The 17646-nt window shown below is 39.3% G+C and overlaps 1 protein-coding gene across 1 annotated transcript; it reads left to right on the top strand.

Moving 5' to 3' along the window:
- Positions 1-529: 529 nt before the first annotated feature.
- On the top strand, positions 530-17445 carry LOC133450782 (polyunsaturated fatty acid lipoxygenase ALOX15B-like). The gene is made up of 15 exons (XM_061729658.1): positions 530-635; positions 719-898; positions 1123-1321; positions 3095-3173; positions 3834-3956; positions 4037-4140; positions 6401-6546; positions 9014-9154; positions 10733-10933; positions 12001-12087; positions 12170-12339; positions 14168-14289; positions 14405-14505; positions 14886-15056; positions 16394-17445. Exons 2-15 carry the CDS (start codon positions 752-754, stop codon positions 16571-16573), a joined length of 1971 nt encoding a protein of 656 aa, XP_061585642.1. The 5' UTR covers positions 530-635; positions 719-751; the 3' UTR covers positions 16574-17445.
- Positions 17446-17646: the final 201 nt, after the last annotated feature.

Raw genomic sequence — 17646 nt, 5'->3', positions numbered from 1 at the left:
CTGTTTTCTCTTTTCCTGCTCTGCCCAACTGGTCTTCATCAGAGTGCATCCAGTGCTTGACGTGTGTCGCCGTGTGTTCCTGCTTCCTGGATTGGCAGTGGATGTCGTCACCCCCCCCCAAAAAAAAAAACAAAAAAAAACAAAAAAAAAAAAAACACTGGGTTTGTATGTGTATATTTATGTATGTGTATGCATATGTGTGCGTATATATATGTATATATATTAAATATAGTAATAATGCACATATATACACTTTTGGTTTCTACCGTCATGGTATCAATCAATAATATGTGTGCAGACAAGGTAAAAAAAAAAAAAAAAAAAAAAACCCTGTATTGTCTCCGTTATTTGCACCTTTTAATGCTTGGGTTCCCTACTGGTTTAAATGTCATGCTATGTGACCCTTGGTCTCAACACCTGTACATGGCCTGACCAGGGGTTTCGTAACACACCTAGAAATGTTGCATAATTTTTCTGTGGTACTGTATCTCAGGTTCATACCTGTCTAACGGGACGTTATCAGGGCTGACTACAGACCACTCCCACAACTCTGTAAGTATAAAAAGGGAACTTCGGCCGTAGAGTTTTACCTGCAGAGCAGTTCCTCAAAGAACTTCTTGGTGTGATTAAAACAGGTAAGAACTTATTCCAACATGTCACTTGAAGGATGCTGGATCATTGTCCAGATATTGATGGTTGTTGCTGTTTTTGTTGACAGCTGTCTTCCAGTCAGGATCCTTCTTTCGTGAAAATGCCAGTGGATTATCACGTGACCATTCACCTGTCAGATGCGAGTGGGGCAAAGACCAAAGACTGGGTCGATGTGACCCTGGTAGGAGAAAAGGGGAAGAGTGAAAAAACAAATATCCACTGGGGCATTTCACTCTCATGGAGAAATGTAAGTCTGCATACATTTTAAAGACAACTTTGTTACCTTTGTCTAGTCATGGCTAAAGCCACGCTGCAAGTTGTGACCGCAGAGATGTCTAAGCCAGGAGTTCATGTAACATCATCTGGTTTAGTTCATCTTTGTAGTGATAACATTGTTTAACTGATGCTGCTGATCAAATATTCATCAGCTTCATCTGTACATGTTCTCAAAGTTCTTTCTTATTATTGTAGGAGTACAGTGGTGCCATATCCTGCCCTGACGACCTTGGGAAAATTTTGCTGATTAAGCTTGATAAATCGTCTATAGGGTTTGAAGATTCGTGGTGTCCTACTATTGCAGAGGTGGAATCTCCCATCGGAAAGAAGTTCCGCTTTCCCATCTACCACTGGATCACTGATGATGAAGGGCATTGCTTCAGAGAAGGAACAGGTTTGGAGATCCTCAACACGTTTGATGAAGATGAACAGTTTCTGTTTAGTAAACCTCTAGTTAGTGTTAGTAAACCTGTAGTTAGTGTAAACTCTAGTGTGTTCAGCCAGTAGTCGTAGCTGCAGCTGCAGGACCAGACTAGAGCAGCTGGTCTGAAACAGCTTCATCCTAGAGCTGCTGCTATAGAGCTGCTGCTATAGAGCTGCTGCTATAGAGCTGCTGCTATAGAGCAGCTGCTATAGAGCTACGTTGCTATAGAGCTACGCCGCTATAGAGCTACGCTGCAGGGGGACACCACCATGATCCACTGACCTGCAGCCCCTCTGACCCCCCCAGTGTCTGCTGTCTACACCTGTACCGATTATGGGCTTAAATTAAAGTCAGTTGGAGTTGACAGTGACCCGTACAGTTACCCCAAGAACCAGTGGTCCATGGACATTAATATTTGGTACAGTTACCCCAAGAACCAGTGGTCCATGGACATTAATATTTGGTACAGTTACCAAGAACCAGTGGTCCATGGACATTAATATTTGGTACAGTTACCAAGAACCAGTGGTCCATGGAAATTAATATTTGGTACAGTTACCCCAAGAACCAGTGGTCCATGGACATTAATATTTGGTACAGTTACCAAGAACCAGTGGTCCATGGACATTAATATTTGGTACAGTTACCAAGAACCAGTGGTCCATGGACATTAATATTTGGTACAGTTACCAAGAACCAGTGGTGCATGGACATTAATATTTGGTACAGTTACCAAGAACCAGTGGTCCATGGACTTTAATATTTGGCCACTAATCCAGTTTCCTGATATTTATATGTACTTAATTTCTACGCCGGGGAAATACACGAAGCAAAGCTTGAAGCCTTACAAAAGTCTTGACGCTTGGTCCAACTTCAAGTTAGGATTTGTTGTAGAAATTAAAGTGATGAGGACACCGAACTTTATGATTTGACCGTTTAACGTTAGCTACCCAAAAATCCAACATTACCTGATACAAAATGGGAACCACAAATCCACGTTTCGGTGCCTGGAATCCAGTTGTTTCTGTGAATTCGAGCGATCCATTTGTCTCTCTTAAGCTTATTTTTTGGCAGTCTGTAAAACGATAACTCTGATTTCTTGCTAAATCCATGAATACAGTCGATTGCACAACAGCTCTTTCCCATTTTAGATGTTTTCCAGTTGCTCAAACTGAAAGTTTACGTTGCCACTCAGTGTTTCTGACACTCAGTCTTTCTGCCACTCAGTCTTTCTGACACTCAGTCTTTCTGCCACTCAGTGGGCGTAACCCGCTGTGAAGTCGCATCTGTGACGTCATGCGCTTTCCCTCTATAGTCATCCCTGTATTGCACCAGTTAGCCATTGTGTCTGTGTCTCTCCTTTCTCTGTTCTTCATTCTCTCTGTCTGTTTTCTCTTTTCCTGCTCTGCCCAACTGGTCTTCATCAGAAGGGTCCCTCCTTATGATCCAGGTCCCGCTCAATTTCTTCCCTCCCAAACGGGGAGTTTTTCTTGCCACTGTTTGGCTTAAGGTTTTTCTCCCACTAGGGGAGTTTTTACCTGCCAGTGTTTATTTTATCTTTATGTAATAATTTGCTCGGGGGTTTATGTTCTGGTCTCTGGAAAGATCCTGGAGACAACTTCTGTAATAGACGCTACATACATAAATTTAATTGAATTGAACAGTAATGATAGATACTCCTGCAATCAGGAGGTGATGAGGAGGCTGAAGAAAACCCCAACATCTTGTTTTTTCTCTCTTTAGCTGCTTTGTGGTCTCAGGACAATGAGGAACTCAGAAGGATTCGGGAGCAGGAGATTGATAGGCAAAGGACAATCTACTGGTAAGACCTCAGTGCTTCTACGAGGACAGCTCTGTGTTTCCAAAAACTAAAACCTGTTTCTAGATTTGTGTTTTCGTAACAGTACTGGACATTCATGTTGCACCCCCTGATGTTCAGTGTAGGGAAATACATCTGAGAACAGAGAAACAGAGAAAATGTAACCGTTATCATGACAGCAAAGCTTCGCCGTTTCCCATGGAATATTAACAACAACTATGGAAAAAGACTAAATTAGGGACTCTGAGCGAAATGAGTGAAGACCTGAGGTTGTAACTATAAAATAACTTAGCATTTATTGTGAGACCTTGAACACTTTAACATCAGTTTTAATTAAGTCCACGTCCTCTCTTCCTACATTCCTCCTCTTGAGAGTTTCACATTAAACATCTATCATTATCTCTATACTTCACTTATTTTTAACATAGCAACAATTATCAAACCTTTCGTAGAAGGTATATTTTAGGTTTTAGAAGATGATGTTGACGTTCAGCTCCTAACAAATGTATGTAGAAACGAGGTGGAAGATCTAAAAACCTCCATCCTTGTTTGAATAAAAGCTCAAAATATGTCGTCGTGAATCAATCGCATCGGCTCAGCATCTATACAAACATACAGAATCCTGCAGACTCTGTTAAAACTGCACTTCTCTGATTGTCTCAGCTGGGATGAACATAAGGAAGGAATTCCTTACGGGATGAAGGCTGATGGCCCCTTTTCGCTGCCTTATGATGACCAATACTCCCGGAGCAGGAAGATAGAAGCAGGATTCACATTAGGCAAAGCGTAAGAAACTCCTATACAACTGCACACTTGTGAACATTTTTGAATTAAAGTCATCAAATCACTGACTTCTTCTTTTATAGAATAATAGAGCTGAAACTGGAAGAATGGATATTGCACAAGGATGAGTGGACTTCTATCAGGGATATCGGATCCCTGTATGAGAAGCACCGGACTCCCGTTTCTGGTACTGTTCCATTAATGTGACTGCGTCTTGTACTGGGATAGAATTTTTTGATATCTTACGAATTAATACCGTGTTGTCTTTTTGTACCTGGAGCCTCAAGTTGAAATGACGGGTCCATCTTGCTAATCAAATGTAGGGACAGTGTGTGCTGAAGTGTTTGGAGGTTTTACTCTCTGAATTACATCCATGTTTGTGATGCTGAAATTTTGTTGGTCCAAATTAGTGCTGTCAGGTGATTAAAAAAATAATCTAATTAATTACAGGATTTATAATTAATTAATCTAATTAATCACATTTTAACCTCATATCTGCCAAAGGTCTCCAAATAAAGAATACGAATTCTAGGACATTAAAATTGCAGTGCATGACTAATCGATTGAATACACTAAGAAGAGAAGATTTGAAATCCAAATTTTTATTGGTGAAGTGTTTCATAAATGAAATTCAAAAGAAAAAGCTCAAGCACATCAGCAAACCAATTAGGCCAGGTGCTTTATTCAAAAATGCAATGCAAATACAGTTAAATAAATAAAATTCAGAAATAAAATAAGGCTGAGTCTCAAATAGGCACTTAAAGCAGCACTATGTAACTTTTCCACCTTAATATAATATTTCCAGAGTTATTGTGATGGTACATCAACTTCCAACAGGTTTAATGAACCTCTGTCATGGTCTGAGGGGTCTGTATCACCTTCACTGGCACTATGTAACTTTGAGGAGCATGGTAGGAACCCTGCCACACTACTGGTAAAGCACTACCGCTTTTGTCCAAAGGAGACGCCAAACTCAACAAAAGCTGAAAGTTACGTTGTGCTGCTTTAAGCAGACTCAATTCAAAATTAAAACTAAAGCTGATTCAATACATCAATTCAAGTACTAGTAGCTGTAACGTTTACAGTGGAACTTGTTTAGTGTTTAAATGATAATTCAGGCTGGAGCAGCTCCGCTGATAGGAACATTCTTTTTTACAAAATGTACAAAGCACTGCGTTCTTGTTGATAGTCCCGTCTTCTTTCTTTTCATGCATAAACTTGCCGTTCAAAGGCTAGAGTCGCTCTAGCAAAGATTAGCTGAGTCTCCCCTGAGTCGTCCAGGTCTGTGTTAGTTTGACCAGCAGCAGGAGGGAAGTGACCTGTTACTGCCAAGTGAACTACAGGTCCCTCAATGGGACAAATTAAAAATGCTCACGCATTTTGCCACTCATAATTAATTGCGTTCATTTTCATAACGCGTTAATTAGCAGCGTAATTAATTAATCTAATTAACACGCTAAACTGACAGCACTAATTATTAATTAATACCAGAGGTGTCTTCAGTATTCACATTCATTACTCAGGTACAAGTATAGATACTAGAGTTTAAAAATACTCCTGTAGAAGTTGAAGTATCAACTCAAGTTTTTTACTCAAGTAAAAGTATAAAAGTACTGCTTTCAAAACTACTTAAAGTATAAAAGTAAAAGTAATGTAAGGGGGAAAAAAGCCATTTAGGACAAAAGCCATTGAAAATGAATGTATCTTAGTATAATGCAAATATATTAAAGAAGCATATATGTGTACTATTGAGCATTAACATGTGTTAATATAAATATATTAAAGAACCATATATGTGTACTATTGAGCATTAACATGTGTTTCAGAGAGCAGGAGATATGATGACTAGTTGCCTATAAGTATTGTAATGGTGCAAAAAGTCAAACTTCAGAGGCATGTTATCATTTATCCTAACCTTTATTGGAATGCACATCCAAGTTTAGTTGCAGGAATCTGAGGGAACGGATGTAAGAACAAAACTGGACAAGAACATCTGAAACAACCACAACCAAATTCACTCTATCCGGACGGAGCAATTTAACTGGATAGTTTTTATTAACGACCCAAATGAAATAGAGTAACGAGGCTGTTTTTAAAATGTAAGGAGTAAAAAGTTCAGATAATTGCGTGAAAATGTAAGGAGTAAAAGTAAAAAGTCGTCTGAAAAATAATTACTCCAGTGAAGTATAGATAACCAAAATTTCTACTTAAGTAAAGTAACAAAGTATTTGTACTTCTTTACGTGACACCTCTGATTAATACCTTGTTGTCTTTTTGTACCTGGAGCCTCAAGTTGAAATGACGGGTCCATCTTGCTGATCAAACTTAGGGACAGTGTGTGCTGAAGTGTTTGGAGGTTTTACTCTCTGAATTACATCCATGTTTGTGACGCTGACATCTTGTTGGTCCAAATATAAAAGCAGAAGAGTAAAAAGTTATTTCTATAGATTATGTCCGTGAACACTGGATGGATGATGACTTCTTTGGCTACCAGTTTCTAAATGGAGTCAACCCCAGGCTGATCCAACGTTGTAAAGCCTTGCCTGAAAACTTTCCTGTGTGCAGTAATGTGGAGCTCCAGGAGGAGATAAAGGTACGTAGAAACTGAGGCTAATGAGACTGACACTGTCCATGTTGAACCATACTGCAGAAAAGAGCAATAAGAATGATACACAACGCAGGTTACCGGGATCACACTAATCAATTATTCTTACAATCCAAATCACTAAAATTTCTGGATATTGTCAGTTTCAATACAGCACAACTAATGTTCAAAGCCAAGAACAATTAATTACCGGGACATATACAGGGGATATTTTTTGAAAGAGAGGGAGGCTACAACCTCAGGGGTCAGTTTAATTTTAAAGTTCTCAACAGACGCACAAACACTGAAGAGCTTCTGCATGTCGACCTACGGAGTGAAACTGTAGAACAGCCTGAGCTTGGAGCTAAAACAAAGTCAAAACATGTCACCATTTTAAAAAAAGATACAAAGAAACATTCTATTCAAAATACAGATGCGAATAAACATGTAGATATGTACATTTATGAATATATGTAGATATATAGATGTATATTATGGATATAGATATGTTATATGTAGGTATGTATATGGATATATTGAGTTATATTATACGTACAGTATTTGTGTATCTATATCTCTATTAATATATATTGATTTATAGTTATATGTAGATATGTCGATATATAGATTTATAGTAATTTCTATGTATATAATTGGAGGTAAATATATGAACCAGTGTATATATAGCATATCTACTCTTATATAGTTATCCACGTATATTGTTATATCATTGCTGTCTATTGTTCTCTATTATATTGTAGTATTATAGTAAAGTAATGAAAATGTAATACTATGCATTATAATTACTTCTATTATTACATACATACATAGTAGCACAACTAAATGCTGGACGTTTGATTTGTTTTGTTTTCTTTTCTTTTGTTTGCCTTGATTTGTTTGATTTTGACTATCTTTATATATAATTGAGTATTATATCACTGTATAGAACAGTTATTAAAGTAGGTATGGGTGTTTTATAAGTAAGCTTATTGAAACTCGTCTTGTTATATGTAAGAATGTATGTAAGATTCAGGGGTAGAACTGGATAAGTGGTTACTTTAATCCTACTCCATTTGGAACGTGTTGGTGGATCCGTGAGGTCTGCCCAAGTGCTGTACATATACAGTATATATATATATATATACAGTATATATATACACAGTATATATATATATATATATATATATATATATATATATATATATATATATATATATATATATATATATATATATACTGTCAGAGCGCATGCGCCGTCAAAATCCTCAGTGCGCTGTCAATCTTGTGCTGCGAAGCGCTTTTGCGTACCAACAGCTGGGGCTCATATAAAGAGACGCCAAACTGAACCACTACCCGTGGATAGAAACAGAAAACGTGTGTTTGCCGAGAAGTGGCTGCATGATGTTACGCGGCGACGCGTACCGTACGCTCGCGTTCCCGCGTATCCTACCCCGTAAGCTCTGCGTTGGTGCAACGCGGAACCATAAATCAGCCAGTGTCCGTCACTGCGTGCAGCAGTTACCTGCACCAGCAAGACGCTGCTCTCTGATTATGGCTCACAGTTTATGAAAACCCCAAATAAAAAATAAATTAGAGAATATTTTATGAAATCAATAAACAATTCCATCATCAAAATTATAACAAATAAAGGTTCAACATATCTTGCTTTGCATGTAATAAGACTAGGTAATATATTAGTTTCCTTTTAAGTTGAATTATTGAAATAGATTAACTTTTACACCATATTCTAGTTGACTATTGAAATAAGTTAACTTTTACACCAAATTCTAGTTGATTATTGAAATAAGTTAACTTTTACACCAAATTCTTCACCTGAAGCAATATTCTACACCTTGGCTGACGTGGATATACATAGAATAGGAGGCTATTTCAGCTGCTATATGGTTGGCTGTCTGTACAGTCATGCAAGTTCAATGCTATTAAAGAACACGTTTTTTCATATAAAATAAACACATTTTTATGCAGTTTAGAAGTTTTGGGGCTTTTTTTTGGCTCCTATGCTGCTGAAATCGGGGCATCCTTTATTACTATGTGCAAAATATGCCATGAGCATCCCAATCTGGCCGATAAAAACTGTAACTTTTATACTGACTCTACAGACTAACACGCACCATAATTTATTAATTCATCTTTATACGTGAATAAATATCGTTTTGCCTATAACTTATTCCTGCATCCCTCTTTTATCGATCCGGCGAGACGGGTCACCACGTTTTTGGAGACCCAAGTCACATATCCAGGGGCTCCTCTGAGCACCAGACCAAAATAATTATGTGCAGCCCTGTGTATATGTATGTGTATATGTATGTATATATATATATATATATATATATATATATGTATATGTATTCAGTTTTTTTACTTTTTTGTACTCTTTTTTTTATCATGCATGTTTGAAATAAAATCATCAAATCAAAATCAAATCATATGTTATTCTTCCTGAAATTCCCAACAGAATGGAAACATTTTCCTGTGTGACTACAAGATTTTGGACGAAGTGGAAACAAACATCATCAATGAGAAGAAGCAGTACTTGGCGGCTCCTCTTGTTCTGCTCCGCTTGGATGGTGGAAAAATGAAGCCCATCGCCATTCAGGTGAGACAACAGTTCAAATATGACTGAGACTTGAGTTTTGTTATCTGGACGCTTCCTGCAACAGGAAAATGTAAGACATGAGTAGCGGTGCTTATAGGTGGTGTCTGTGAATGTTGGGAATTTAATTCTGCCTCAGCGGTGTAAAACAGCTCCATCTCTGGGCATGTCGCAGCACAACAAGCCAAAAGTAGAGAAATTAGATCAAGCCTGAAAGAATAATTCAGTAGTTTGTAGATTCAAACTACAGCAGCAGAACCCCTCAGTAGGTGTTTCCTTCAGCAGGAACTCTCAGTAGAATTATACAACTTAGATAGATTTCACCAACAGCGCACAAACACAAAACCGGCAAAGCTTTCGTCTCAACATGTGTTCAGCATGTGTGCCCAACATGTCTGGGAAGTTTAATAGTTGCTGCTTCTATCACCACGCTGAGAGGTTTCATGGGAAATTCCCTGTTAGTGATCAGCCAAGAAAGACAAACCTGTAGTAAAAAAAACACTCTCCGTCGGTCCACCTCAGTCTTGAAGGAGCTGTATGTAAGAGCAATAATAAAACAAATCATAAAATGACCCTGATATGTCAACAGACATTTAAAAATCATGTTCATTTCAAATACTTATGTCACTGACAACAGCACTCAAGCCAGGATATTCCAGTTTAAAAAGAGGAGTTGCAGCCCTCAACTGATGTTTATGTTGTCATTTTTTGTTTTGGCCTGAAGCTCCACCCTCCACCTATCTCCCAATCACCAAGTCAGTATTGTTTCTGAAGCTCCACCCTCCACCTATCTCCCAATCACCAAGTCAGTATTGTTTCTGAAGCTCCACCCTCCACCTATCTCCCAATCACCAAGTCAGTATTGTTTCTGAAGCTCCACCCTCCACCTATCTCCCAATCACCAAGTCAGTATTGTTTCTGAAGCTCCACCCTCCACCTATCTCCCAATCACCAAGTCAGTATTGTTTCTGAAGCTCCACCCTCCACCTATCTCCCAATCACCAAGTCAGTATTGTTTCTGAAGCTCCACCCTCCACCTATCTCCCAATCACCAAGTCAGTATTGTTTCTGAAGCTCCACCCTCCATCTATCTCCCAATCACCAAGTCAGTATTGTTTCTGAAGCTCCACCCTCCACCTATCTCCCAATCACCAAGTCAGTATTGTTTCTGAAGCTCCACCCTCCACCTATCTCCCAATCACCAAGTCAGTATTGTTTCTGAAGCTCCACCCTCCACCTATCTCCCAATCACCAAGTCAGTATTGTTTCTGAAGCTCCACCCTCCACCTATCTCCCAATCACCAAGTCAGTATTGTTTCTGAAGCTCCACCCTCCACCTATCTCCCAATCACCAAGTCAGTATTGTTTCGGCATCCGGGTTGCCAGCTCGGCTCTAATTATCGCAGCAGCCGCTACGAACGTGTTGGATGAAAAACCTGGCAACCTCTGGTCGGGGGGAGGAGGGGGAGGGTACACGCCGCTCAACAATATTTTGAAAGTGACTGCAGTACCAGTTTTGGCCATTTCTTACAGACGGCTCCTTTAACCAGAACTATGTCCCTGCTGTCATTTCCTCTGCAGCTGAAGCAGACTCCAGGACAGGACAATCCTGTCTTTCGTCCCACCGATCATTGCGACTGGCTGTTGGCAAAGATCTTTGTGCGAAGTGCAGATTTCAACCTGCATGAACTCAACAGTCACCTGCTGAGCACTCACCTGCTGGCTGACGTTTTTGCAGTGTCACTGAAGCGCAACCTTCCCATGGTGCATCCTGTGTACAAGGTACCTACAGCTGACGAAACGTGGTGTTCTGATACTTTCTCTGTAACCCGTACAAGGACACAAGAAGCACACAAACACAACACATACACAACTGTTGGCATTCCAGTCTGGTTGCTCTAGCAATGTTTGAATGACCTTCTTGTTTTTGTTTGGGACTGTGTCCCTAGAAAGAATTCAGTCTGGGACTCGTTCTGAATGAGGTCTGTTTTATTTGATTTGATTTGATTTTGTACATGTAAAAGACAAAAAAATAAAAGAGAAGATAAGAAAAAAACAAACAAACAAAAAAAAAGAATTATAATTTCATCCTTTAACACGATATATCTTAATTACGTGTGCAAAAAGGAATAGGAAGAAGTGTAAACTTATTTAATCCTACCCCCATTCACTAATCATTTATTAACAAGTATTTATAATAACTAACTATACTATAATTATACTCAAACACTGTCCTCACACACTTACCTATACATACATACACATAGTTGGATATTTCTATATATTTGTACACACATGCCCATATAAATATGTATATAAATATACTTATTTACACCATACTATCTCTATATTAACTCCATCTGCTCTATATCTATATATATCTACATACACACATATACACATACTAGGGCTGTGCGATTAATCGATTTTAAATCTAAATCGGATTTATTAATCAAGACGATGTTAAAAAAAGGAAAATCGGAAAATCGATTTTCCTTTTCTGCAGCTGCATTACAGACCCATCTCTCCCAGACCCTTCAATCCTCCACCAGTATGTCATCTGTGACAACCAGGTTTCTGTTCCTCCTCCTCTGTGAAGTTGCTCCCACTTCAACCTCAGGGGACTGTCTCAAGGTCAATCAGTGTGGTATTTTAATGACCCGAACTGATAGTTGAGAAATGGCCAGTAATTTGTCAAAATATATAAAATAAACCCAGAGGGTCATTTAACCTTTGATAAACATGAAAACTTCTGAGAGGCTTCTTAGGACTTTTTTTTCTCAGTACTGTAAAAGTAACACGTCCTAAACAGTTAAAGAAAATAATGAGATATTTCTTCTCTCTTCCAGCTTCTCATTCCACACTTTCGCTACACTTTGTTCATCAACAGTGACGCTCGAAAGTCTCTCATATCTAAAGATGGAGTCTTCACCAAGGTATCAAAGCATGACTCTGATTCCAGCAGTGTTTCCCTTTCCAATGTCATGCAAAGCGTCTAAAGGAGATTGAACTGTCCAGTTTGCAGCTTCTGGTGGAGAAGGCATGTGGACCATCATGAGGAGATCCCTCAAAACACTGACGTACAGGTCCCTCTGCATAAAAGATGACATCAAGGATCGTGGGCTGGAGGATGTGCCAAACTTCTACTACAAGGAGGATGGAGAGAAGCTCTGGGACATCATCCACAGGTCCTACACACAGTTTTTCTACTCAGAAACACGTTAACCCATAAGGACCAATGGTGATAAAGGTGTCACACTGCTACTAAATGCACTGCAAAGGTTGTACACAGTCCACTTGGTCTGTGTTAGGTAACCCCAGTAGAAATGGGTCTGGGTTCCTATGGGTTAATTTACTTCAGATTATCAGTACAAAGCCCATTCCCAACAGAAGTCTTCTCCGGACACTCTACAGACTTAACAGCTTCAGTGTAAATGCAGTTAGATACAATCCAGATCAGTACGACTTCCACTCAATCCCTAATCCTGAGCATTTGGGGGCAGAACCACATCCACAATCCCTCAGGAACTTAACTTTTTCATTTTTAAGTCTGACAGAGGAAACAAATCCTTCTTTCATTATTCAAAAGTGAAGGCTTGGATAAAATGGGAAAGGTTAATGTCTTGGTACTTGAAGTACTTCAACTATCTAAACAGATATCTCAGTTGAGGACACCACCATCCTTTTCTGAATGTTCATTTGTTGAAAGGAGAAAGAATGGAAATGGTGTTCTTTCCATGTAAAAGGAGTTATTTTATAACATATTACAGAAGGTTTATTGTATTAACAGATCAGCTTATTTGTAGGCTTACTGTTTAATTTGACTTTGACATGAGGGAATCAGGAAATTCGGTGAGCCACGACTGCCCTAATTTCAGACCTGGAAGCTGCTGACACAGGTACTGCAACTAGCCTGAAACGATTTTCTGGGTTCCACTGTACCAGGCATTCTTATGCCCAAGGAAGTCCTGATATATTATAGAGGTTTGGGCTAAAATCAGATTAGGTTATGAGAATGAGATGCTCATACACTAGCCTACTTCAAGATGGCTAAACTCTAATACTGATAATGAATCCACAAAAGATGGATAATTGTTATATTAAGAACTAAAACCAGGTCACTAAGCATCACAAACGAATAGCTGTCCAACCTCCATAAAGCAAAAAAAATGATTTACAAAATAAGGTTACTAACAGACAAACAGATTTCTCTCCTTTTTATCTTTTGAATCAATCCGGCAATAAAAATTACATACATGTAGTTGATGATTGATTGCCTTTAGTCAAAAATAATGGTTTTATGAATTGCACATTTTTTTTCGATTGCTGGGACTTAGTAGAATGTGGTCCATTACAAAAAACAACAGTTGTTGTGTTTTCACAATTTGAAAAAAGGTTTCTTTTAAGTTTCATTTAGTTTTATGGTGAATCAAAGAACGACTTCAGCGTCATAATAAATGTAGAGTAGAATCCAAATCAATAGAATTCAATATTGAGGACATTCATCAACTATGCTGCCAGAAACTGAAAAGGCACTTGTTAGCTGTGGCTTTTCTACTTTTCAGAAATGCAGACACTCAAGTTGAAGAATTATACCTTTTATATTTTTTTTATTTTCGATTAAGTGGGCGGATGTCAGCTTTGTATTGTATTTGATTAAAATATTTAAAGTTAAAACGTGGATTTAGGCCGTATGAGACCAGATCTGGGCTTGAGAATTGAAATGGTACTTTGGCAACAACAACAAACAAGTATGCATGTTGAAGAATGGCCCTCTTATCTTACAGGAAGTGTTCATAATCACCTAAAAATATTTGGATTACCAAACTAAAGTTCAGATTCAATCAGACGAGTCCTCCCATTTATGCCTTTTGAACATTCAGCTGTTTCTGCTAAAGTGAACTGAATTGACCTGACCTGAGTGTTGCGATGGCAGCATCCAGTGACATCACATTACATGTGTCCTCCAACAGGCGTGGAAATCTATTTTACTCATTGTATTTTTGTTTTTTAAAGGTTTGTGGAGGAAATGCTCGGTCTCTACTACAAAGATGACAATCAGGTCGAGCAAGACTGTGAAGTGCAGAACTGGATTTTGGACATCTTCAAACATGGATTCCTTTCTTGTAAAGAGAATGGTGGATGAATTCATGATGGTTGCAAGGCTTTAGGTTCACTTCATAGACTACACACCATTAATCTACTCACATGAATGTCTTTAACTAATGCATTTTTTTTTATTATTATTATTAGGAATTCCAGACAAGTTTGAGAGTCTGCCTGACTTGGTCAAGTTCGTTACCATGGTGATGTACACTTGCTCTGCTCAGCATTCGGCTGTGAACACTGGACAGGTGAATCTCTCTATTTTACCCAGACGTAGAATGTTTCAGTTGTCTGAGGAACAAATGGATTAATCTTCATCAGTGTTTCTACTTCTGGTCCTGGAGGCTGCTGAACAATGCTGAACAATGCATCTGATTCCGGTGCAGGAGCAGGGAAAACCTCTAAAGCTTCAGGGGCATTGGCCCTCAGGGACTGCGTTTCATACTTTTTCTGACAACTGCGTTGTTTGTTTGTTTTGTGCTGAGAGCATTTCCAGCCTTTAAATACACACAAACGAATAAAAGTACTTCAGATGGCTGGTTTAAGCTGGGATAATAAGCTACTGCATCAACATGGAAACTTGGAAAATGGATCACCAGTTAATGTTACCTGTCTTGGTTCACTGCAGTATGACTTCTACGGCTGGATGCCCAACGCCCCCTGCAGCCTGCAGCTGCCGCCACCAACCACAAAGGGGGAAGTGACTCAAAAAAGAATTCTGGCCACATTCCCCAACATTGAAACAACAGTTAATTCCATGGCTACTGTTTGGCTGCTCAGCAAGACATTTTCTGATGCGGTAAGTCGTCAAGACCTCATGAAAAATGTCTGCAACTGAACATAAAGTTGAGGTTCTAATACACCACAATCAGTGCGTTTACATGGGAAGTTTAATTCCTCTTTAATTCAGAATTAAAATTAAATTTAAAATGAGTAAAAATTACCATGTAAAGCCTAATTCTGAATGAAAATGGCCATTCCGAATTAAACTTAATTCCGAAGTAAGTGGCTGGTTAATTCCGACTTTAAATCCGAATAGAATAATTCTGCGATCATGTAAACACTCATTCAGCTTTAAATTAATTCCAGTCTTTCTTTCTGCTCGTTCCCTCCCCCGTCTGTCTCCATGACGCTTATATTCCACGCTGGGCTGGTTTTCCAAACAAAGTTTCAAGATGCAGCACGCAGTAAACGCTGGTCAAGAGCAGAGAACATTTATTTAATAAATAGCTTGGAGGACCTGGAAATAATTAAAAGAACAGATGGCAGGAAGCATAAAAATTGTGAGCTTTTCAAAGTTGTAGCGGCTAAGTTTGTTTTCTTGGTTTCTTCCGGTTTTCTTCCGGTCCGCCCCCCTATCCAATCAGAACCTTCCCAACCCCCAGACCTTAAGTGGAATTGGATAAAGCCGATCAAACATGTTTTCCATGTAAACCTCAATTCGGAATTACTATTTCCATGTAAACTCGAAGGAAAATAGTTTAATTCAGAATTATTTAATTCCGAATAATTAATTCCGAATTAAAAAACATCATGTAACCGTGGCCACTGAGGAAAAATGAAAACCCAGAAAGCCCCAACCTCTGCGGTTCCCCCTGTATCTGTGTGTACTGTAGCATTTCTCTCACACCAAACTCTCTCCTCATCGATCGCGCTCACACACAGAAACAGAACACTCTTCCTACCAACACGTATACTGACTCAGCCAGTGTTGTGGGGTCTGAACTGGTTTATGGCCCTATCAGCTCGTGGCGTGTTCAATGCATCAGCTGAACCTGACATTGTAACACTGCGGTCACATTAAAGTCCAGTTGAGCTGCAGCTTTGAATCAAGATGTTTCTGGTTTAAGTGGCATTTTGTTGAACTCCAGCTAAGGTAATCACATGCTAACCAACAGGGCAGTAGGCCCTTCATGTTCTCACTAGTTTTAGACACATGAACGTGATACATTTCAAGTCTTGTCTTGTTCACATGTACTCAACATCCAATCAGTCACCACTGTCACTTAAGATTTAGTTTAGAAACAACGTTGCAGGGTCCACCTGATGAGACAAGAGCGACTACGGGGACCTTTAAGATTCTCTGCTGATAAACGCTTGTAGAAGACAAACTAAAAGTGTTTTTAACCTCTGCAGGTCCATCTTGGTGACTACCCGCAGAAACAATTCACCGAAGAACGTTCCCGATTGAAGATAAGAGCCTTCCAACGAGAGCTTAAGAAGTTAAGCACCGAAATCAACGACCGAAACAAGAACATGGAGATAAAATACACCTACCTGGACCCATTGGTGATGGATAACAGCGTGAGCATTTGAATCTCAGCGTCAGCTGTTCGTTGTGCTCGGAGAAGAGACCAAGAGTCTGATTTTAATTGATACTTTGGTGGAGGGAAAATGCTTGAATGCTGATCAGGCTACATACAAGTGCATTAATGCAGCTGTGTAAAAGTGATTTAATCGCATCATATTGTCACAGTTCTGAACAAAACATAACCAAATTTGAAGCAGATCCTTTTGATTAGCAGCTGCTTCAAGGGTGTTTTCAGTTGGATTTTTTTGTTTCATTAAAGATTTATTGGCAGCACGGTGGCTTAGTGGTTAGCACTGTTGCCTCACAGCAAGAAGGTCCCCGGTTCGACTCCCAGGCCCGGCAGGGGCCTTTCTGTGTGGAGTTTGCATGTTCTCCCCGTGCTTGCGTGGGTTTTCTCCGGGTACTCCGGCTTCCTCCCACAGTCCAAAAACATGCATACTAGGTTAATTGATGATTCTAAAATTGCCCGTAGGTGTGAGCGTGAGTGTGATTGTGAGCATGGTTTGTGTGTTTCTATGTGTGGCCCTGTGATGGACTGGTGACCTGTCCAGGGTGTAACCCCTGCCTCTCACCTAAAATGAGCTGGGATAGGCTCCAGCAGACCCCCGTGACCCCGCAAGGGATAAAGCGGGTAAGATAATGAATGAATGAATGAATGAATAAAGATTTATTGCCTTTTTTTCCCTAATCAATGACAACATGTCACATCTTTGTTACTTTACTTTGATCAAGCAAGGAACATCATGTACTACAGATGATTATTCCATCAATAATATTGATACTTTTCTTGTTTTGCTTAATAAACTAATCATTGGCTACATTCTGCTTTGTAACTGTTCAAGTGATCAAAAATAATCAATAAACGATTGTCTCCGAGTGTCATGTGCTCCTGCTCTGTTCAATACAACAGGGATCCAAAGATTTTCCTCAGTTATCAGTGGTTTTAAATGGTCATCGTTTTACTTTCTGGTTGACATTGGAGTATCAGAACATCTGATATTCTCCCAGCAGAAATGAGCGGTACACGTACCCTCGGTGTGGAGCGACAGGGCAGGTGGAAAAAAGAACGATGCTTCAC

Source organism: Cololabis saira, chromosome 9, assembly GCF_033807715.1.
Source record: "Cololabis saira isolate AMF1-May2022 chromosome 9, fColSai1.1, whole genome shotgun sequence".
NCBI classification, from domain to species: domain Eukaryota; kingdom Metazoa; phylum Chordata; class Actinopteri; order Beloniformes; family Belonidae; genus Cololabis; species Cololabis saira.
This window is presented reverse-complemented; position numbering and strand designations above follow the sequence as displayed.

What these genes read in the sequence shown, in the direction of transcription:
- LOC133450782 (XM_061729658.1), top strand. Translation starts at nt 752, where the DNA reads ATGCCAGTGGATTATCACGTGACCATTCACCTGTCAGATGCGAGTGGG. An exon ending in TGGTGCATCCTGTGTACAAG is followed by an intron (nt 10,934 to 12,000) that starts GTACCTACAGCT and finishes TCTCTCTTCCAG; the next exon opens with CTTCTCATTCCACACTTTCG. An exon ending in AAGATGGAGTCTTCACCAAG is followed by an intron (nt 12,088 to 12,169) that starts GTATCAAAGCAT and finishes TGAACTGTCCAG; the next exon opens with TTTGCAGCTTCTGGTGGAGA.